The sequence below is a fragment of the Solea solea genome, chromosome 7, assembly GCF_958295425.1.
Source record: "Solea solea chromosome 7, fSolSol10.1, whole genome shotgun sequence".
In the NCBI taxonomy this organism is placed as follows: Eukaryota; Metazoa; Chordata; class Actinopteri; order Pleuronectiformes; family Soleidae; genus Solea; species Solea solea.
In genome coordinates, this window is record NC_081140.1 from 28,102,852 (window position 1) to 28,126,664 (window position 23,813).

The 23,813-nt window shown below is 37.9% G+C and overlaps 2 protein-coding genes across 6 annotated transcripts; one reads left to right on the forward strand and one right to left on the reverse strand.

Moving 5' to 3' along the window:
- Nucleotides 1–74: 74 nt before the first annotated feature.
- dixdc1a (DIX domain containing 1a) lies at nucleotides 75–19,647 on the reverse strand. 5 transcript variants are annotated; one of them, XM_058634052.1, is made up of 18 exons: nucleotides 18,938–19,164; nucleotides 15,776–15,808; nucleotides 15,456–15,599; nucleotides 15,080–15,278; nucleotides 8,594–8,757; nucleotides 8,349–8,497; nucleotides 6,990–7,076; nucleotides 6,583–6,636; nucleotides 6,443–6,493; nucleotides 5,263–5,367; nucleotides 5,115–5,168; nucleotides 4,948–5,037; nucleotides 4,406–4,468; nucleotides 3,413–3,574; nucleotides 3,258–3,324; nucleotides 2,998–3,106; nucleotides 2,174–2,282; nucleotides 75–882 (listed from the first exon to the last, which is right to left on the reverse strand). In XM_058634052.1, the coding sequence occupies exons 4-18, from the start codon at nucleotides 15,100–15,102 to the stop codon at nucleotides 799–801; spliced, it is 1,371 nt and encodes a 456-aa protein (XP_058490035.1). In that variant the 5' UTR covers nucleotides 15,103–15,278; nucleotides 15,456–15,599; nucleotides 15,776–15,808; nucleotides 18,938–19,164; the 3' UTR covers nucleotides 75–798. The 5 variants fall into 5 exon arrangements, with proteins under 5 accessions (XP_058490035.1, XP_058490037.1, XP_058490036.1 ...); XM_058634054.1 differs by lacking the exons at nucleotides 15,776–15,808; nucleotides 18,938–19,164 and adding an exon at nucleotides 19,590–19,647; XM_058634053.1 differs by lacking the exon at nucleotides 15,776–15,808.
- nkapd1 (NKAP domain containing 1) lies at nucleotides 19,242–23,232 on the forward strand. Its single transcript, XM_058634058.1, has 6 exons — nucleotides 19,242–19,486; nucleotides 19,606–19,682; nucleotides 21,303–21,370; nucleotides 21,527–21,658; nucleotides 21,756–21,809; nucleotides 22,255–23,232. Exons 2-6 carry the CDS (start codon nucleotides 19,614–19,616, stop codon nucleotides 22,730–22,732), a joined length of 801 nt encoding a protein of 266 aa, XP_058490041.1. The 5' UTR covers nucleotides 19,242–19,486; nucleotides 19,606–19,613; the 3' UTR covers nucleotides 22,733–23,232.
- The last annotated feature ends 581 nt before the right edge of the window (nucleotides 23,233–23,813 follow it).

Here is a 23,813-nt window from a genome sequence, read left to right on the forward strand (position 1 = left end):
GAGCGCGTTAATTAACGACGTGTGTGTGGGTGTGTGAGTGATGGTCAGGGAATAAATAACTAACAACAGAATGATCTGTGCTGTGATTCATGTTTATTAAAACACCAGAATGGACGCGGAACAACAACATCATCGTCATCATTGTCCTCGTCGCTATTTGGCAATCTGGAACGTGTGAAAAAAATGTCAGCCGACGCTTTTATTAAAAGGTTTGAATACTCTGGATTACAGCTTCTTAATTTTTTTAGGTTTATTACATATTATTATTTATTGTAAATCACATTTCAAGTAACATTCCTGGCCATGAACTGGTCATCCTCCATATATTAATTAATTACTGTCTGTTATGTGAATAAAAGAGATCTTCATATGAAACATTCACGTTTAAAACATGGTTTTTAACCTTAAACTGCATCAAATACTTGGGCTGCAACGATGAATCCGCTAATAATGGATTACTTATCTACTAATTTGTCAGTTTGAGTGTTATTTTTTAGTGCTTTTTGATTTTTCTTTGCTCCAAACAACAAAATAAATCATTAGACTGATGAATTTTGAATCATTACGAGGTTTGGGAAACACAAATAAAGATTTTTCTGACATTTTCTGGACCAAACAGAAAAGAAAAAGAATCGATTATGAGAAGAATCATGAGTTGTAGCCCGCTCAGATACATTGGTCCCAGTTAATATTTATCAGTTTGGCATCGTTGGTGTTTCTGTGAAACTGTGGTCCAGTGAAGAACAACTGAGGTTTGTCGTGGTGATCTTTTGTTTTGTTATTTTTCTGGGCGTGGCTCTACCTCCTTTCACCGTGGTCTTCCTCCACCCACGCCACGATCTTCCCCTCCCAGCCGGGCACGACCGTGCCGTCATGGAACACCTGAGTAACCAATGTTTACATTACAACTTCATCTGTGAAGCTTCTTTCACCACTAAAATCAGCACCAAAACACTGGTTTTTATTTTAAAATCCTGGGTATAATCGCTTAAAAAAGGAGATTTTTGTCTTTGATCAACAAATAGAAAACAACAAAAACACAGAATATCGATTGGTGTCCCAAGATGTTAAAAACGTAGTGTTGCGAAAAATATTCATGGCTACGTTAACGGCCATGAGACGAAAGAGCAGCCTCAAAAATCTAAATAATAGAAATATTAGGTGACAAATAAGCAACATATATGTGATTAAATCACTAAAATGTAAAACTACGACTCAGCAGTCCAATGAACAAAGGTTTTTATCTGCTGTGGCTTCAGTACGCATTAATAGAAACACACAAACAGGCCAATAAAGCGTTTGAAATAAGTTGAAGTTGATAATTACGACAATAAAATATCAGAAAGTTAAAGATTGAGCTGAAAATCAGAAACATTTGAAAAAGGGTTATTAGGTTAGAAGGTTGTAGTGCAGGTAAAATATAAGCAAAGATCTTCACGATTAAAGTGCTTAAATGTAACATTTTTAAATCATTTCAACTCCTTCCTCTTCCTGTTTGGAGTTGGTACACAGAGAACTCGCTTTTTACACAAAGATCCTCCACGTTACATAAAAACCTGTATTTTATTTTATATATTTGATAAGAATAACGACTTTAAGCTACTATTTTTTTGTTGCTGAGCTTTGTTCCAAAAGCTCAATCACTGGCTCTTGTTTTGAAAGCCATGTTGGAAGGAAGTGGTCTCATGTGAAGAAAATAAAACTCTGGTCGGACGAGGATCCTCCGCATAACATAAAAACACATATTTTATTTTTTAAGATTAACTACACAAATAAAAGAACATGAAAACGTGTGTTTATTTTTTAAGAATAAATACTAAAAACTTAATATAACACTATTTTTTATTTAAAATCCCTGAACCTGCCACAAATTGTTCCCCACAGGAAGTCAGTAAACTTCACAAAATTCTCCAAGTCTTTGTGTGGCGGCGTTACAGCACCACCTACAGGCCTGGCATATGTACAACAGCGTTTTGGAGGGAGGTGATTTGTGTGAATGGAGATATTTTTTGACGTTTAAGAGTGAAAAAGACAAAGATGGCTGTGTTTTCCGTGTGTATGAGGTCTTAATGTAAAAAGAGTGTGTTAGTGTGTTTTGAAGTGCAGCGTAGGCGTGGCTGTCGTCAGCATTTCCTCCTCTGACCTCAGCGGAGTCAAGTGTCCTCACACCTACCTCCTCTTTCACGGTGCCAAACTCCGGGTCGAGCGCCTTGAAGTGGTACCTGAAGCTGCCCTGTCTGTCTACTGCTGCCTTGAAGTCTCGCAGTGTCACTTCACCCAGCCTGTGAACACACACACACACACACACACTGTCACTCATGATCTACAGCTCAGTTTGTTTGTCTTTCTGTCTGAAGTGTGGCTTTGATGCGGCGCTGACACAAAAATTCAACACAACCTTCAACAGTCTTGTTCCCGGTGAGTTGCCGTCACCGGGAACAAGCATCCGTGTCCCAGACATCACGGAAAAAACATGGCTGTCTAATTCTACGATATCTAAGGAGTATGTTAACTGCTGTTTCTCAATGTCTGACAGCCTTATCTGACTGGAAATGCAAGGTTTTTAAACCTCTCACTCTCCCACACCAAAGTCCATAAAGAAAATCATTGATTTTAACATCAAAGCGCACAGGAGTTGCCTCTGTTAATAAGTTCAAATGTGTTATTTGTGACTTCTGTGTTTGAAAGCCTTTGTTCAGTTTAACCTCAGTGACACAAAGTGACCACACGAGGCAGCAGTAGACCAGAAGCTCCGGTGTCCCCGTGAACTAAAATCACTGATTTTCTCTATGGGGTTTGGTGTGGGAGAGTAATCGGTTTATAAACTTCAGTTTCCTGTTGGAAAAGTCTGTCAAACAGTGAAATAAAGCAGTCTTTTGACATTAAAAAATTGACGAAACATATATTCTATGGATGAATCTTTTGCTGAACAGCTAAAATCTGCCACAGCGCTGCATTGAGAGACATTTCAATAAGAATAAAACACTTTATTTGCACCTTTTTGGGATGTTAATGAGGAACGGCGTGAGCGAGCGGTCAGTGAAGTAGAGCACTTTGGTGGACACGGCACTGTCCAGGCCCGGCGTGCTGTGTGAATGTGCCATTTCTGGAAATAATCACAAACATTTATTTATTCACAGAGAATAATGCCCCGCTCTGTCCACGGCTCTGGAAACCAGCACAGGACAGCCGGGGCTGAGATGTCGCAGAGGAACGACGACAAATCCCAAACACAACAAGGATTTTGTTTGTCTCACTCGAGCTCGGCGGCCACGAGTCACGGTCTGTCGAGTTGGCTCGGCGTCCTGGCGATTTGAATTCCTCCTGGAACGAGGGACAGATAATCACATTAACGTGTCACACGTCCTTGTTGTCAGGAGACGTGTGTGTGTGTGTGTGTGTGTGTGCTTACCCCTCTGTCCTGTCTGCGCTGCGTGTCCAGAGAGTGTAATCTGTCCACCAGGCTGGACACTCCCTGCTCCAGAGTGTCCAGAGTGTGATGCTGGGGGTCGTGGCCTGAAAAATTGTCCCTCAGACTGCGCAGGGCCTCGCGCACCAACTGCAGCTCTTCACCCTGACACAAAATCCATCCCATCATCACTAACAGTTTGCTATACAGGATTTAAATGGACTGTTTTTCCAATACCATTTCATATAAACTGTCAACACTCACAGTTCCTCTTTGATAAAACGTGGAATACAAACACAGTGAGATCAGCTTTAAGGCTTTTTTAAAACATTTGTTTTTAATATAATTTCATACAAACTGCTTCTTCCTGGACGTATATAATCAGATTTTTACCATTTTATTATTCGAGTATTTTTACAGTTTTACTTAAATTCTGTGATTTTGTTTTTTTATGTGTTTGTTGTTGAACCTTTAACTTTGTAAAGCACTTTAGTCAAAAATGTGTTTCTGAGCCTTAGTGTTGACACAGATCAGTGCCGCAGGTGCACCCTTGGTAAATGACCGTATGAATAATACACAACTCCTTATAAGGACATCCTGGGTGTGTGTGTGTGTGTGTTTATAGGTCACATCTTCATGTGTTTTTTCGTCTTCTTTTGTGTCGCTGAGTCAAAGTTATGATCAATTTTACATCGCATGCGATTTAAAAATGAGATAAAACAGTTTTTCTTTTATTTTTGTTCATAAAAACTACGTATTTTGCAAGATTTCATCCGATTTTAAATATTTCGAGTACTTTTTTTGCTCAGGTGTGTTTATTTAGTTTATTTAAATGAAAAAGAAAAAGAATTTTATCAACTTGCCTTAAAAAAAAAGGATATAAGACACCTATACACTCTGTATATAAGTTTTAACATAGTGTTAAAACATTTTTTTTTAAATAAATTTGACTTTGACTTTTCACTTTGTAGCAAAGAGATAAAGAGCAGCTCGTACCGGTGCACTGTGTTTGAACAACGTTGAGTTATGAGTGTATCCACCACTTTCACTCCTGAAGGACTGAGGAAAAAAGACAATAGTACATGTGAACATGTGAAACCTAAATCCAGTTTTAGTCAAACTAAGTCCCGTATTTTGTTACTTCAGAAAAACAGGGAAGATAAAGTTTCCCACGAAAAAATTGGTTATTAATCCAGTAAAAAAGAATTTCTTTTTTCTTTTTTTTTCTTTAACGAAAATGTATCTTGTTTATTCAGAAAAACAGAGCAGAAGTTTATGTTTTTGGAAAATCTATCTCATAAATTAATTTGGGGGAAAATGTATCTTGTTATTCAGAAAAAAGAAGCAAAAATAAATAAATAAATAAAAAATGTTAGGGCAGAATATTTTGTTATTTCAGAAAAAAGGCTGTTTTTAAAGAAAATGTATCTCATAAATTGGGAAAAACAGAGCAGAAAGAAGAAGTTTGTTTTAAAAAAACAACCCAGTTATCAGGAGTGTGAACTCTGTGAACTGTGAACATGAAACACGCTTCGTACCCGTGTGAGACTGAGCTCGTGTGCTTTGTGCTGAGCCTCCTCGTGTTTGTGCTGCTGCTGCTGCAGAATCCGCTCCTTCCTCTCGAGCTGCTGCTGAGACACAGACGGACGGCGTGAGTCTGTCTCACAGAAACGCACCGGAGTGTGAAAATCACAAAAGACCATACCTCGTATTCACTGAGTAATTTGTTCTGTTCACTCAGCTTGTGCTTGAGTTCGGCCTGCGGACAAAAAAAAAAAATCACACCAGTGTGATGTATACAGGTTCTCACGTACGGCGGCGGCGTGTCAAACACAAATCATCGGCTGTCTCACATTTTCTCCCTCCAGCTGATCTTTGGCCATGTTAGATCTGAGCAGCTCCTGCTTGAGCTGCAGCACAGCGTCCTCCTGCACCGACAGACGCTGCTGCAGAGCGTCCTGATGATGAGAGGGAGACAGACGCATATCAAAGAGACGTCCACACAAACAAGACCCGAATACAGAACATTGAGGAGTGGTTTTGTTGCTGCAGACAGAAAAGTGAAGAGGGAGCTGCAGTCTGTGATCAGTTCAGTTTAAATATATTTGTTTGAAAACACACAGAGGCAACATCATGGACAGGCATGGACTCGGTCTGACGCTACGCTCAATTCTGAAGATCAAGTCCTCATATGTGAGGACATGTGTCCTCAAGACGACACATAAGCTGTGTTTCCATCATGGTTCAGGTCCATTTGGTACAGTTTGGAATGGTAAAGTCCTGGATCCGCCTTGTGTTTCGACTGAGAACAGTAGCTGTACTTAGGCGGGGGTGTCTAAAAAGTTTTAATTTAAACTAAGCCCAGTTTTAGTCAAACTAAGTCTAGTTTCAGTCAAACTAAGTCTAGTTTTAGTCGAATAAGTCCAGTTTCAGTCAAACTGTCTAGTTTTAGTCGAATAAGTCCAGTTTCAGTCAAACTGTCTAGTTTTAGTCAAATAAGTCCAGTTTCAGTCAAACTAATCCAGTTTTAGTCGAACTAGAATAGAGCAGTTGAACTAGTCCAGATTTAGTCGAACTAGACTAGTCCAGTTTTAGTCGAACTGAGCCTAGTTTTAGTTGAACTAAGTCCAGTTTTAGTCAAACTAAGTCTAGTTGTAGTCAAACTAAGTCCAGTTTTAGTGAAACTAGACTAGTGCAGTTGAACTAGTCCAGTTTTAGTGAAACTAGACTAGTGCAGTTGAACTAGTCCAGTTTTAGTCAAACTAACATGTTAACATGTGTTTGAAAAGTCCAGTTTTAGTCAAACTAAGTTTGGTGACTTTGCCTGGACTAAAACACTGCACACATCGTCTCTAAACTTTATCATCTCTTATGAGGAAATGAAAAATGGATTCTGCTGCGTGTGTTAAAACAAAAAAAACTGCAGGATCATCGCATTTGTTAGAGCATATGAGCAGAAAAGACAGAATTACATCCTTTTAATCTATTTTTAAAGCCTCACACTGAGGATAAAAAGGAGAGTAACAGCTTCACCTTGATAGCCTGGATGTGACGAGCCTCCTGTTTGTGTCTCAGGAGCTCCCTCTGAAAGACACAACAAATGAACAGAGACATGAGACAGGGACTATTTGCACCTCCGCCGTAATAAACCTAATTATGGTTGCTCACTGTACCTTGAGATCAAGGGCCTCCTCTGTGCTTTGGTCCAGTCGACTGCGGATTAGAACCTTTGGAGGAAGAGAGAGAGGCTTTTAGCGTGAGCTGCGTAATTAATGAAAGGAAAACTGTCAGAGGCGGAGGGTCTCATGCTGGTGTGTTAGTCGATTAAAGAGATTCATCTTTGCTCTGCAGTTCATTCGTTTACACGCGCAGTCAGCTTGTTAAACTGTTGCTTTGTGGACAAAACCAGACATTTCACATATTACCAAATGTTTTAAAAGTCCAGTTTAAGTTAAACTAAGTCCAGTTTCAGTTATACGAACACAGTAATGTGATTTCTTTGGTGTTCTGGTTACACTGACATGTCACACAGTGGTTAGCGAGTGTTAGCACAGAGAAGCAGAGAAGGAGGACACCGTACCAGCTGTTGTTCTGTGTTAGCTCGAGTATCAAAGCTCACAGATCCATCCTGGTCTTCCTCAGGCAGAGAACCATGAAGCAGCAGCGTCTGAGGAGAAACACACACAAATACAGTTTATGTTGAGTAGAAAAACAGAGTACAGGCTTATTAACAGTCATGTAAACAACACATAAGCCTGAAAAATGGCTCTATTTGTACATTTGCATGTTCATACAGTTTTTTTCCATCATTTCAGTTCATTTAGACACTGAATTCAGTGAATTAAAATAAAAAGACAACACATACACCAAGAACAAACACACACGCAGAATAATAATCTGTAGTCTGAATATCCAGGTTTATCAAAGCGATCTCTCTAAGTCTGTTAATTAACAGTGGACATTTGTCTGTTTATTTGCCTGGTTATCTGTCAGCATTATCTGATCACAAGATTATTTTCTGAGACCACGGTTTAATTCACCAGATAACAAGCTTCACTGTGTGTTAATACGTCCTGCTGCTCCTTTTTTTTAATCTACTAATTTAATACCTGAAATCAAATTAACAAGTTTTTCCCCTACAAAAATGGTTATACTAACAAAAAAACTGAGGCAAAGAAAGTTACAACTTCATGATCCCATGTATAGCTCTCATATAAGATTTAATATACAACACTTAATGTATTAAAAATAGCTAGAAATTACAATTTAACTTAAATGTGCAAAGTCCAAAAACATGCAGATTTGTGGATTAAACAAACTAAACAAGGCATGTCCAAATATGCAGCTTCAGTTTTATAATGTATTATAACACATTCACCTCCGATTATTTCATTACGTTATCTGACTCCAGATGTGAAAGAAAGGCAGATTTATTTTAATTCACTCCTGCGTGGCTTAGATTTGGTTACAAAATCAAAATGATCAAAAAATGATCATAAAATAAAAGTGAAATGAAAATAAAGTTATTATAAAACAGTGCATTTTTATGACACTTTCACTATTAAATAAAGGTCTGAGGGGAACATTGTGTCTCTGTGATGTGTTCTCCGCCTTTCACACTGTGTCAGCTGCTCCTCATGTGGAGGATAAAGCAGTAGAGGATGAGTGAGTGAGTGAATTTTAAGCTCATATCGACCACCCCCTACTGAGCAATTGCTTTATTGCCCCCCAAAAAATGGACTCTAGTTCAATTGCCTGGCCCCCTCCTGACCAGACGAGTTGCTCAGTGGCCCCCAGTTTATTAGTTTATTTAGGTTTGAGACCCCTGGGTTAGACTCTGCACATGATCACAAGTCTGGAAACACTGCAGGCTGCAGTTTGAGTGTTTGCTGCTGCCTCTGAAGTCTCTGTGTGTCGTGTTCTCTGTGGTGGTGTGTACCTGAAGGCGGAACACCATCTTCCTGGCCTCCTGCATCTCTTTCTCCAGCTGCTCCTGGTGGGCGTCCAGCTGCTCCTCCCAGGACTTCTCCTCCTCCTCCTGCCCACCAAGCCCCAGGGAGGGACACAAACCACAGATAGGCATCTCATCTGAGAGGAGGATAGAAAAAAGAAGAAGAAGAGACAAGGGAGAAGTTGTTTGTTTGGATTCACCGCGTCTCACTGATGTGCAGTCAACCGACCGACCTGCAACAGATTTCTTCTCCGTCAGCTCCGATTTGTCATCTCGAGATTCCCCGCGGGTCTCGGCCTGATCGCGGAGCGTTTGCGTTTCCTCTTCAGGGGCATCGGTGGACTGGGTGATGACATACTCGTCTTTGGGGGAGTGAGCGGGGCTGGCCGAGCTGAGACTGAAACAGATGGCGGGCACAGGCACGAGTGAGAGCGTTTGCCAAAACCCGTCGACAATAAATAAGACACGGCGCCACAAATGGAGAGACACACACACACACACACACACACACACACACACACACACACAGTTTTAACAAAGTCCCTAAAGAGCACGGGGAATGTGAGTGAATCATCTGTGTTAAATATGTTTTTAAACCAAATCTGGGAGGTTTTTAAACACATAATTCCCAGAGGAATACAATACATCACAGACTAATTAACAGAAAAAAAATAACTTTCATCATCACAGTGGCTTCAGTTACTGTCAGAATATTCTTCAGCACAAGAACAGCAGACTATTGACCATTTCCTGTCAGCTTTACGATGAAATATTGTCTTTTTCGCATTAGGTAGTGTTGAATCGCTCAGGATTAACAGACTAAAACAGCTACTGTAAGACAATGTCAACATTTTCGGAAGCTTTAATCGTGGTCAAAGTTCACTGCTGCGTTCCATTTATGTCTGAAGTGTGAAGTGACATCGATAACACGATCGACATTTTATGCAAATATCAGCTTGGTCATACATCGTCGTCCATTATTATCCAATATCCATTAATTTATTTATTTGATTTTAACTTCATTGCCTTTATTTGCAAAATATCAGGCAATTAAACCTCGTATAACAAAAGAAAACAGTCTTAAGATGGGGCTACAGTGGCCTGATCCTTAAAAAAAACAGAGAGAGCACACATACAACTACCAAAAGAAGAAAATTAATTAAATAAATAAATAAATAAGAAGCAAGGTGTATAAAAACAATAAACAACATCACGATTCATACAATTCGTAGATGGATAAGGTGCAAGAATCCTGGCCAAGATATTGAATTACTGTAGACCATCAGGATGTCAGTATTGGGTTTCATCCAATTAATAGTAGTGCTGTCAAACGTTTAAAATATTTTATCACAATTAATCGCATTAATGTCATAGTTAACTCGCGATTAATCGCACATTTGTATCTATTCTAAATGTCCCTTGGTTTTTGTTTTGTCCCATTATTTTTTCTCATTTTAATGCTCTTATCAATGTAGAAGAGTGGATCGGCTTGCTTTGTGCAAATGTTTTTTTTATTGAGACAATATCTCTGTCACCCTGCATATTTTGAGTTATTGCTCTTATTGTGAGAGCCGCACAATTGCCTGCAGTGCTGTGAATAAAGTGCCGTTCTTCAACACAGACGTAGTCCCGCGGTTTAATGTGTTGTTGCCGTAATGAGCTAATCCGAGTCTTCGGAGGTCTCCTTAATACGGTTCTGGGGTCTGCCAGCTTGGTTGGTAACGCTGCATACATCATTACTTGTGATTGATGTGGGGAGTGCGTCGAGAAATGATGGCGCCCGCCATCCACTCAAAACGTAATGTTAGCCTAGCTGGCTTGCATGCCTGTTGTTTTGTTTCCAGTATAGCTAGATCCATTGTGGTGTTGTAGTTTTTCTACGCCATTAAAATGGGTTTGCGTTAATGCCATTAATAACATGTTAAACTGACAGCACTAATTAATAGTAATCATTTTCCCTGCTGTCATCAACAAAGCATGCAATAAAGAAAACATCCCATAAAAACAGTCTAGACTCCATAGGGAGGTCTGCTGTCACCATTTAAATATCCATATTTTAATTAATAAATGAAGGCGCTCTAAAGTCAACACGCGACGGGCATCACTACTTCATGTCTCCTCATGGTGGCGCTGCTCAAATGAATCAGGGTAAACTTAGGGGGGAAGTGACCTGAAGAAGAGTGAGTTTACAGCGGGATAATGGAGTGCAGAAAACTATGTTGATACATAGACATTCTCTATGTTGTGAATAAATAGAGAAATCCATTTTTGTTTTCTTCCCTTAGATTGCGATGTACTGTATGACGGTCTCGCAATATATTGATATATGACTATGAATCGCTGTATCGTGATATTATTGGTATCGTGGACGATGTATCGCGTATCACACCCCTAATGTAAATATTAAACAGGACTAAGTGTATGAATGGTTTACTGTAAAACTACGACAGAGTTTTAGAGTTAGAAATCAAACCTGGGTAATATCCGACTACAAATGGAACGCACCACAAGTTTCCTTGTAGAGACCGGCCATTAAGAAGCCGGCTTATTTCATTTATTGGAAGTTGTAAGTGACGCTTTTTTACCGAAGCCCTGAGAGAAAAGTGAATATATACGTATTTGTAATATGTAATTATTTTTGAGGATTATTTTCCTCTTTTGTTTTATTTTTTTCTCCTTGACAGACGTTCATGCACAAACCCATTAAAAAATAGTATTTTGTGTTTTTGTAATATTGATTTTGGCCTTTAGGGGGTGCCATTCTAACAGTATACCAAGTGTTTTTAAAAGCAGTTGGGTTTATAAAAATGACGCCTGGGAGGCGATCTTTTTCAACATATTTTTCTTCAAAATGAAACAGGAAAATCATTCTTAATTTGTTGCATTTGCCTTTCAGGGCTTTGGCACGTTTTGTTGTTTTTCTATAGAAATCTTATTTTGTTTTGCTTTATTTGTCCTTTTCTTTGCTACGTCAAATAAACATTAAACTGGTGAATAAAACCATCATCATCATCATCAACATGTATTACATGGTCATAAACATGTTCAGAAAACACACATTTCAGAACACAGTTTCCTCTGAGCGGCTGCTTCTCCTGCGGCGTTTTAGTTTTAAAAAAACATATTTAGTGTTTCTGAGAGGGCATCAGGAGTAGCTCTGAGGTTCAGTTCGGGCCGACTGTCGTCTTCACTCGGCTCTGTTTGTGGAAATATCATAGCACAGCTACTGTGACCTATGACCTGCGGCTCACTGTGAGCTCCTTTAACAGAGGATTCTGTCTCCTTTTCTGTGTGTGTGTGTGTGTGTGCGCGTGGGAAAAAGAATTCTGTGGAAACTGATCTAAACTCATGATGCTCAAGAAAAGCACAGGATTTATCCCCATCATCTGCCTCCCGAGGCTCAAACATGAAATGAAAAAAAAAAGATTTGAAACGATATAATAAATACAATTTCTGCGTTAAAACGTGTTAAAACAACGAGCGTAATGTTGTATAATTAACTGAATCGTGAACTTACAGGAGCCAAAATGTTCCTAGCACTATTTAAATCCATGGAAATCTATATTTTTTAAGTGTTACGTCGTCACAAATGGATTCGTTGTGTGTTCTGCCAACAAAGTTCTCCACAGGAGGAGAAAAAACAAGACAACAACTTTAGATCCCATGCTACTTCCTTAAGTCATCAAAGTAGATCTAAAAATGTAACTAGCTTTCCAACAGTTTGCTTGATAGGCTTCAAACTTGGCAGATAATTTAATGAGGCAACCAACGTGTGATGTGCAGAGTTTGACGTTGTTAGGATTAAGAACGCAAGAGATATCGGTAGAACTGTCACAGATATATATCCTGACATATCGATATCAAATGACGTAAAAAAAATAAAGGATTTTACAGCAGCAAGTGGCTTTGTTTGACACTGATATTTTATTTGATTCAATATTAGTTTTGTGCAAATAACATTTGTTACAAACATGTAGAGTGTTTGTGTTTTTGGTCACAGTATTATTCCACTTGTTTTCTACTCCCTGGATGATTCTTTTAGTTCTAGTGATTTGTGTATTGTGTATTATTAGTGTTCAAGGACGGCCTTGAATAAAAGATGATGCAGTTTAAGAGGTTTTTTTTTAGTAGTACAAGTACAGCTGATACAGATGGGAATGTTTTGCCAGTCACTAAAACAAACCACAGCCACAGGAGAAATTACATATTTGACATAAAGGTGCCTCAGTGTATGTGGTACATGCATTGTTGTACGGAACTTTTATGAAAATCTGTCCAAAAGTTGCAGATAAATTACTACTTAAGTAATGAGGATGGATTTTCTGGGCCTCTTTGAACAAAATTACCAAAGGTTATAAAAGATATTTTAGTCTGGACCCAAGAAATGAAGTGTTACGCAGCTTCTAAAAGAGAGTACATATATATAATTTAGAAGTCTATAATTTAAACTGTTTAAAGGAGGGTTTTAAATCACATGACTGTGAGACAAACTTCTTGTGGTTTAGTGCAGGAGGTCACATAAAAAAAGTGTCTAATGAGTGTTTTTCACGAGCAGATCAAAAACGAGGCCTCAGATTAATCTAATCTGATTACAGATGCTGACACTGAAATGCCCGCTGTGTGAAGGTTTAATGCAGTTTAATATAAATTTAACACTGTTTATATTTGATGCTCACATTCATACACGTGGATTTAGAACATGTGGGACTAAACCAAGGATTAAGCGGCGGGATTAACAAGAGATGAGCTTCAGTGCAACAGATTAACATCATTTGATCAACTGTGATGGAAAGTTACTAAATACATTTATCAGTACTGTGTGAAAATGTATGGGGTAAATATTGTACTTTTTTCATTTGTTTTGGCAGATTTCACATAAATATTATACAGTATGATAACCTTATAAAATACAAGTTAAATCAGTGTTTGACAACCTTTTTTTAGCTTGTGGCTTCTTATAAAACACAGTCTAGTTCACTTGTGACCTTTCAGATATCTGGGAGCTGTTTTAAGTTGTCGCGAATACTTTCATTTAAGAAACTGCAGTGACCCAAAGAGGTAAAAGGACCCAATATTTCATTTTTTAAACAGATCCATTTAGGTCAAGTTTGACTTTTCTCTTTTTTTTTCCACTTCATTAATCATCTCATGACCTTTCAGGTTTATGTTAGGATGGATTTTTAAAGGGAACCTGCCAGACTCCTTGTTAGAGAAGCAGTGCAAATAAAGACTTAAATGTATACTGATGTCATGTGTCTGTCTGTACTGTGTGTACCTGAAGTCAATATTTGGTTAAGTTCAGTTAGTTAGTTAGTTAATGTTAGTTAATTAGTACTTGACAGCAGCTATTCTTTCTGGTGTCCTCGTATTACACGATGATTTAAAATCTAAGCTAACCTAAACTATGGAGTTTTGAATGGGATCAAATCTAATTAGTTAGTTAGTTAGTTAGTTAGGTGGTATCCATCATTAGGTGAACTGCAGCAGCTATTCTTTGTACTGACCTAAAGAGCTAAGATAAGATAAATTAAGATAAGCTAAACCATGGAGAATTTAAAAGAACTGAATTGAATGGGATGAAATCTAGTTAGTTAGTTAGTTATTAGTTAGTTATGTGGTATCAATCATTAGCTACTGCATTACAGCAGCTATTCTTTGTAATTCTTGACCTAAAATCTAAGCTAAATTAAAATAAATTAAACTATGGAGACTGCATTTAATAGTAAGTAAGTAAGTAAGTAAGTTAGTATCCATCATTAGCTACTGCATTAGAGCACTAAGCTAAGCTCAACTGTGGAGAATTAAGTCAAATGAAATGGATAAAGTAGAGTGAAATCTAGTTAGTTAGTTAGTCAGTTAGTTAGTTAGTATCTATCATTAGCTACTGCAAAACAGCAGCTACTCCCCCTGAGGAACACAAAAAAAAACTAATAACCTGGTAAGAAGTTATAATAAGATAAGATAAGCTAAGACAAACTTAACTAATCTATGGAGACTTCCCTTAAATGGAGTTAAATCCAGTTTCACATGAACCATCTAAAATTGTAAACTTTCACTTCTACATCGAGCTGTTGGTAATAAACTAATCGAGCATTAATGTACTAGGGTTAGGCTAACCCTACAGTGAGCTAAAGTGCTTAGAATTGTAATTGTTTATGTACATTTTTAATAATTGTGTACTTTAACTTCAGTGGGGGGGTTCTTTTTGTAGGTTTTTTTTGCAGTCATTAGCATGAAAATGTACAACATTAGCATACATTAGCATGAAGCCCTTCAGTGTTTTTGAAGTTGCGTTGTGCAATAACACAGAATACTTTTAAAAGCCTAAACCTCAACCTCATATAACACCTTGTGTGTGTGTGTTCTTTTTCAAATATAATTTAAAATGTATAATAATCTGGAGTCAGTAGACGGTGGTTGCTAGGCGATGGCTGCTCAGCTCTCACACAGAGGGACACACCCACACCTACCGCCGCACTGTAAACACTCTCAACAATGACCGGACACACAGACTGTGCATCAGCACCTGCTGTTGTATTTATAACACTTCATCAGAGATAATGATGATGATAATGATGTTAAATGTTTTGAATTTTAGGCCTCATGTCTCCTCCGCTGATGTATCCAAGCATCACAGACAAAAACAGCCAGTCTGAACATACAGCACTGTAAAAATAAATAACAATAATAATAATAATGAAAATAAAATCTGCTCTTACCATTTCATCTGTTTGGCTCCCATGCTGCTGTTTACAGCCTCTTAACCTGCAAAGAGCCGGAGCGCAGCATCTGGGTGATGCCCTGCTTCTCTATTAGGACCATAACCAAACACACAGGAGCAGGAGGGAGGGAGGGAGGGAGAGGAGAGAAGGAGGGGAGGGGGGAGAGCGGCAGCCGGAGGAGTCTCCACGTCGCACACTGTGTTCAATCAGAAATAACAGCACAGTCAAATCCTCTCCGGCAGCATATTCTTATAACATCAGCAAGCTCCAAATCCCGATCATAAGCCCTGAAGCCTACACGTGGACCTCACCAGAGACAGAGTGAGACACAGAGAGACACAGAGAGAGAGAGGGGGGGAGGACTGAGGCTCACCAGCTCTGAGTCACCAACACAATGTGTTTTGTTCCTTGTGTGTGTGAGAGCTGATGCAGCTCTTGTGCATCACTTCTTGTTCGCCGGCTCTTTCACAGCCTCCGCCGTCCTCCCTCCATCCCTCTGTCGTATCACTCCTTCTTTCTGTAAGAGAGGATGTCAGACATGGCTCTGTCTGAGTGTATATGTCTGTGTGTGAGTGTGTTTTCTTCTTCCCTCCCCCCTCCTCTCTTCTTCATTCCTCCTCCTTCCTTGTCCCCCCTTCTGCTCTCTCCTTTCACAAAGAGGAGGAGGGTCTGTTTTTTCCTCCCCTTCTCTACCTTCTCCTTCTTCTCTTCTGTTCCTCACTGCGGCTAAAATGAGAAGAAGCACAACCTTCTATATATAGAATGTATACATTAACTGTGCACTGTTATTTATCATAGCACACTGTGTTTTTACTGCCTTTAACCAGTGCAGTCTAATCTGACCCACTTTACAACTTTACATTCAATTCACTTCAGTTAAATTCAATTTAGTGGCTGCAACTTTTTAGTATTATTTTCGTTATCGATTAATCTGTTGATTCTGTTTTTGATTAATAATTAATAATTTGTTGTTTGGTTCAGAAAATGATGAAAAATGTTGATCAGTGCTTCCCCAAACCTGGAAATAATGAAATAATTCAATATTCACATTTAACAAGCTGAAAAAATCACTCAAACTGAATAATCGACTATCAAAATACAGTAGATGAAATAATTGTTTCAGCCCTAGTTCAATTCAATTCAGTTAAATTCAATTTATCCATCCATCTTGTACCACTTTACCCTTCACATGAATTCAGTTCAATTCAATTTAGTTCAGTTCAGTTCACGACAGAGTTTCCTCGTTTATGGTAGCGATCGGAAATGGAATCAAAGATCAAAATTGAAGCAACGTCATTCAAAAAAATCGACTTTTTTTAAGTTTTTCATTATAATCTCTGAGATAAGACTCATGATTTTTTACATTCATCACATTTTTGACACCTCTGATAAAAACAATAATAACATAACATAATATCGAAACAAACAAACATAACTCAAAAACTAAAATTCCGTTGCTGATTTCCGTGTCTGTCCACAGTGGTTTGTGTGACATTTGGATTGTATCTGATTTTTGTTTGTTAGCCATAAATCTGATGCTGCCAATAAGTTTTCACAGCTCTGTATTAAAATTCTCTTACACTAGAATGTAAGACGTAATCTCTCAGTTCTGGGCCAGGACTACATGCAGAGACCTATTTCACATTCTTGCTGATTCCACCAGCAGCCACATTTCAACACAGCTTCATGCAGCGTGTTCAGACTCCGCACCAAACACAGAATCGTAGAAAACCTGCTGATCTAAACTGATATTTGTTTAATTATTTTAGTTTAATCTGGCTCTGATTCTAAATTTTGTTAAAAGCTAATGTCTTTAACCTTCCTAATTTCAGTGCTTGTGGTCTAATGTGAATGTTTTTTATTTTTATTTTTTATGCTATTATATTAAAGAATGTATACTATTTTTAATATATAAGTAAATACATTTTTCATACCTGGAAATTATGGAATTTTCAAATTTGTTCAGTTTTGATGATTTCTTTGTGATACAGAGAAAAATATTTACATTTAAGAAGTTGAAAAATCAGAAGAAAAAAAAACTATTAATTATCTATTAATTACTATTAATTATCAAAATAGTTGGCAATTATTTTAGTAATTGATTAATAATCGATCAATTTTAGAGCAGAGACATGAAACCGACCTACACCAATCTGGAAATTGCAAATAACATGTTGATTTTCTTCAATAAAGCTGACATTGAAGTTAATCAATGAGTTGTTTGGTCCATAAATGTCAACATATTGAGAAATATTGGTCAGTGTTTGTCAAACATCCAAAACAATTGAGTTTGAATGATTTCTTTGTTTTACGGAGCAAAGAAACCAGAAAACATTCACATTTAAGAAGCTCAAAAATCAGAAACAACTCAAACTGATTCATCGACCAACATTAGTTGCAGCCCTCGCTGTTTGTGATGGATATTATGGGTCATGGATATTAAAGGAGCTGCTGGTGGAGTACTGACATCATTTTTTTTTCTCTCAAAGTCAGTAACTTCTTGGAAAAAAAAACTTTATGCGTAGAAACTTAAAGTTTTAACTTCACATACTGCAGTCTTTTTCTTTTACTTTGAACGTCTTCACTTCCCAAAGACAAGAAGGAACTCTTCAAAGACGAGCAGGCGACGACGACATTCTCGCAGACCGACATGTGACCGAGGGGAATTGAGGGGAGAAACAAGATGTTTCTTTTTCCGAAACTGTGAATATTTTAATTCTTGTACGGATTATACTGTATATTCACTCGCAGTGACTTTGCTGTTCAAAGAGTTGCCGGGGAAAGTCGATTCCACCGCTGGGGAACGTGGAGAATAAAAGCCAGTGTTTGCCACAGGGACAGAAAGCTGTCGGCCAATTTGTGAATCAAATGAGCTGCGGAAATAGGACAGATTGTTTGCACGGTCACCACGGACTCCAATTGTAAAAAGTATTATAGTTCCTGCTGTGAAACAAGAAAAAGCTACCTATTGTTTTTATTGTTTTTATTTTTCCCCTGACCTTCAAACAGACATGAATATAAAGCTCGGCAGACTTTGTCCTGGGAATTCCGCGACATTGTTGTTGTTAGAAGCAACTTGTTTAGAAAATTTGAAGCCATTTACATTTATTTCTAAATGATAACAGTAGAGAATGAAGGATAATATAGCACCCTGATGATTCATCAATTTAAACATTCATATTTTAACTACATAAAATGTACTTTTTGATTGAGCTTTTAATCATTATAATTAGGGATGTACAGCAGAATTGTCAGCTCAAAACAATGTACTGCTTTTTTTTTCCAGAATAAAGATGTTCATTTTAAAATGGCAGTTATTTGCTGATCAAATATTCCACAATGCTTCAGTTTTAGTGATTTCTTTGGCATAAGGTTCAAAGAAAACATTACATCTTCACATTTAAGAAGCTGAAAACACAGAGAACTTGATTTAATTATACATGTATACATATATAGTTTATTCGAATAGTCCATTAATAATCCAATAATCCAATTGTTGCAGCCCTAATTAAAACAAGTTTCTGGGATTTTTCATGTGACAAAGAAATCATCAAAACTTGAATCATTTTTGGTTTATTTTGAGGTTTGGGAAAGGCAGATCAACATTTTTCAACATTTTCCAACATCTTATGGAGTAAACATTATTCAATTAATTGAGAAAATAGTCGACAGATCGGTTATCGATTATGAAAATAACCGTTAGCCCTAAAATAATGTTAACATTAGTTTGAACGCTGTTATTGTTTTATATTTCTGTGTTATATCAAAAGTTTGCAGCCAAAATAATGGAGCAATTTATTTTCTTATAAAACAATTCAACCGCAAAAATATGAAAGCATTTATTTATTTTCGTACCTGCCAAACGTTTTTCTTCACCAGTATCTCCTTTGCTTCGGTTTGCTGCGCTGACGTTAAAGCACGGATATTTAGCTGCTAATGTGAAACAAAGTCTATTTTTGCTATATAAAAAGTTCATTTAACAAAAACCGATAACTTTAATAATTATTATCACTCAAAAAACGTGTACATGTAGCTTATGTTAATTTTCCCCCCGAAAAAAACAAGCTAAATCTGTTCACGTTCCATCTAGCATGATTGCGTAACGAGGAGCCAATCACAGCTCAGAATGAGCCAACGTTCATGTACTGTGCGTCTTGACGTCATCGTTACGTATCCGACAAAACAGGAAGTAGCACCGGTAATAATAGTTTAGCGCTGGCTATATACGCGTTGCTGCTCAAAGCTACTCTTTGTCGACATTGTAACGGTTGCGCACATATAGGGCAAAAGTTGCGCTTCTCTGTTGTATGTACGCTGCAAAATGAGATATTAACAGGCTAATTCTTGGACGCTATTCCTGCATCCGTATAGCTATCAGTGCTAACTAGCAGGCTAGGCTAACAGGTGAGTGTTCATTCAACAGCTATAATCGTGTATTTACAATATTAGCTCGATTTTCTTTATTTATTTAAATTTGATTTATTTAGTATTTCTGCCACTGACTTACCCGAGTCTCTGTCCAGGTGTCGCCATGTCTAAGCAGACGCTGGGGAAGGTGCTGTTGAAGAATGTAATCCGCCACACAGACGCTCACAACAAGGTGAGTTTGTGTTCACCATGTGTTCATAACAACAGTAACACGAGGTAATAATACGTGAGTGAGCCTTTCTACTCAGCATCCACGTTTCTCTGGTGGTATGTGTACCACCAGTGTTGTAATTGGAAAATAATCGACAGATTAATCGATTATGAAAATTAGATTATTTTCATAATCTATTAATTTGTCGATTATTTTCTTTATTTATTTGCTTGGTCCATAAAATGTAAAAAAAAACCTTAAAAAATGTTCGTCAAACCTGGAAATTATTTAATTAATTAAAGCTTAAACAATCGGAAATCTTGTTTTAATCATGAAAAAAGCTTCAAACCGATTAATCGATTTTCAAAATAGCTGTCGATTAATTTAGTAATCGATTAATTGTTTCAGCTCTAGTTGTAATGTAACAAAGTACCTAAGTACAGAATTTACTGTAGTTTAACTTTGTTATTTTTTATTTCTAACAACTTGTACTCTTACTCCACTACATTTCCTCTAACTATAGTTGTTACTCGTTACTACCAAATAAAATCAGAAGAAGAAGAGTTGGTATTATGGTCTGTATTTATATAGAGCTTTTCTAGTCTTGATGAGCTGCTTTACTGTACAGTTTTCACCCATTCACACGCTGCAACATGGGGTTAAGTGTTTTTGCTCAAGGACACATAAAGCAGCAGAGCCATGAATTGAACCCACAACCTACCAGTTGAGGCACCTTGGCTCAATCCCAGCTCTTCACTTTTCACAGTACAGTAAATGTTATATACTTTCATATCATTTTCTGGTACTTTCACTCAAGTATTCCTGGAGGAAAAATACTGTTCTACTCTATATACCAGGGTATGTGATCAGAGTGGAGCTGAGGAACTTTGACCAGAGCGTATAGAAAATGAAACTAATACATTAAATCACTGTATCTCTCACTCCATCTTAATCTAATGTCACTATAAAAGTGTGTGCAGTATATGTAAGGAAGAGGATGATGATGAGAGAATAAGTCTGCCTCCTGAGACTCGGCTGCTCAGTCTATTTACACCACTGTATTTTAACGTTGGTGTAGATTGGTGAGACTGAAGTGTGGATCAATAAATGTTAAGTTTTATTATTAAACGGTTATATTATATCAGATGATCTTCACTGAATTCTAAAGATGGGCATCAGCCTTGGAACAAGTCATATCTGTCCGCTGCTAGTAAATAAATATACTTCTAACTGAGAGAATCTTGGTATAAAAAGTATGAGAACTACTGACATAAAACCTTTTAATAATTTAATAATAACTATGATTCATGATATAATTGAGAGGTTATGAATTAAGGTTCATTATAAATTTGTTCCAACTTGGGTTTTAGAGTGACAGCCCTTGTTTGTCTTTTGAGGTGATTGTTACACGGGAGTCAAAACAAATCTCATTTAATCATGAATGGAAGCAAATTAACTCGCAGCTGACTTCAGAAGTCAACACTGTCAAGTCTTCATGCCACAAAACTCACTTTCTCCTGCGGAGTTTTGTCTTCAGATTGAAAGCTTTCTGCCAACAATACTTTAAGAAGGTAAAGCTGATGTTTGACAACCTTGAAAACAAACTGATTCAAAGTACTTTCTGTCTTCATCTGGCTGCAGATTCAGGAGGAGATGGAGATGTGGAAAATGCGAGGCTGGGAGACACGATCAGACACGGGGGGTGTGAGGTAAGAACATCGGCGTGTCCCACTTTAATTTGAGCCACAGGACACAAGTGACACCAAAGCTCATTTAGAAGTGTCCTTCGTATTATAGTTCTTTCTTTGGGGGGCCATTACAGTATGTTGGGGCTTGCAGATTTATAAATAGTGGTTATATTCCAGGGGGCATATGCACTGTGATCGGATCCCAGATCAAACTAGTCGAAGCAGAGGGCGAGTGTCGGAGCACGACGACAGAGAGGCCCGAATCTGGACTCGCAAGCTCTACGAATTTGAGGCCAACGATCCCGACAGGTACGGCACGCGGCTTAATCGTCTTCTGTGACCTGAAAGTGAAAGTAGATCATGGAAACAAGGAGATTTACATTTTCTTTTTGTGATGACAACACAGATGGGGACACAGTGGCTTCAAGGAGCTTTATCCTGATGAGTTTGAAAGTGACGGGTAAGCAAAAACAAAATCCACCACTGCACCAATGAAACGAGACATTGTAACTGAGCTAACTGTATGCTTTCATAAAACACGAGGATTATTAAAATTAAAAAATCATGAAAACTGCAACCACAGTGGATATAGATAGATAGATAGATAGATAGATGTGTTTGAATTTAACCAGTGCAACAATATGAAGTTATGAGTGAATACAATATTAGAACATAATTGCACAAACCAATCAACATGTGTACAGTTTGTGCAAAGTACTTCAGGTGCACAGGTGCAGATTGGGATTTGAATTAGTTACGTAACAGAAAGTCCGGGGTTTTCTCTGTCAGACAGAGTAGATGCAATGGACGGTTTTATTGCCTGTGGTGGGAAGGATTTAGAATGTTGGACCTGTACAATAGAAATGACTGTAAGCCCTTTTTATTATTCCATTTTGGTTTTTCAGTGAAAAACAAGGTGCTACAAAGAATCTCGGCCACCACAAAAGGAAAAAGTCCAAGTCTGACACAAAAGCAAGCATATCAAAACACTCCAAGAAATCCTCGCGGAAGAAGAAGAAGAAAAAGAAGAAAAAAGATGAAGGAGTGAAGCACAAGAAAGCAAAGTGTTTGAGCAGCGATGACAGCAGCGAAGACAGCAGTGATGACAGCAGCGAAGACGGAGGCGCCGCCAAAGACAAGCAGGGAAGGAAAAGCACTAAAAGTCAACATAAAGACAAGAAAAGTGCAAAAACCAGAGGGAGAGACCGTGACAGCAGCTCAGGGGACAGCGATGGTGGAGACAGGAAGAGACGAGCGCGCAAGAAGCAAAAACGGGACTCCCTCAACAAAGACTCAGCGTCTGGGCGTAACTTAAAAAAGAAGAGGAGGAAAAACTGGAGAGGAGCAGGCGAGGAGAGCTCAGATGATAGTTGTGCAGAGTGAAACGCTCACACTTGGACTGAGCTCAGGTAATGAGCAAGAAAACTACTGCCGCTTCCTTAGTTCTCCTTAACTGCACAGTGGGTTTTCCGCTGCAGGGCTCGTCTGTATTCTACTTTGTTCGACATAAACAAACTTGAGCTGTCAGCTCTCTCCGCGTGTGTTCGCTGTAGCAATATCTCATCACCTCTGCAGCTGCTCCGAGCACATTACAGCCGCACAGGCAACATGAAGAGAGATGGTGGGGTATCCGGCACCTGCTTCGTGAAAGAATTCTGTTAGCTGCAGGCTCATTGATCGAGCATTGAGTCTCGTGCTTCAGACTGTCAGTCTCACACAGAGACCGCGTGTCCTGAAATGACCACCATTTTTATTCTATTCAAAAGAAAAGGGAAAAACTTTCCTCAACCGTTTGTAATAGAATGTTTATATCTTTTTAGTTTTGTAAATTTTAATATTTGTATGTGATATTGGGTTATAAATAAAACTATTATTACTAAGTATTTTTTTTACTATTAAAACAATGTCTGAATATTTTCTGGTTTCTTTGCTCCATATAACAAGAAATCATCAAAACTGATGCATTGTGGTTTGTGGACAAAATATGACATTTGAAAACATTGTTTGGAGGGTTGGGACACACCAAATCAATATTTTCAGCATTTTCTGACATTTTGGGGACAAAAGAACTACTCGATTAATGGAGAAAACAATAACGGGAGAATTGATTATGAAACAATTGTTACTTGCCTACAGCATTAATGGACTTACTGGTATTTGAGAATAGATAGATGGGTAGTTAGCTAGCTAAGACGGGTGTGGAAAAAGAAAGAAAAAGTGGGCCAATTCATATATGTATATATATTTAGATTAGATATATTATCAGATAGCATATCTATCCATGCTAAATTGAGAATTAAAACTCTTATCTTTAATCTAGATATATTCTAGTTAGCTAGCAAAGATAGCTAGTTATCTCACACAAATGATACATGCTAAGATAGCAAAGATGGATGGATGAGAAAGGGCTAGTTAGATAGATTATTTAATATCATTATTTCCTCCTGTTTGCTAAATCTTAAAG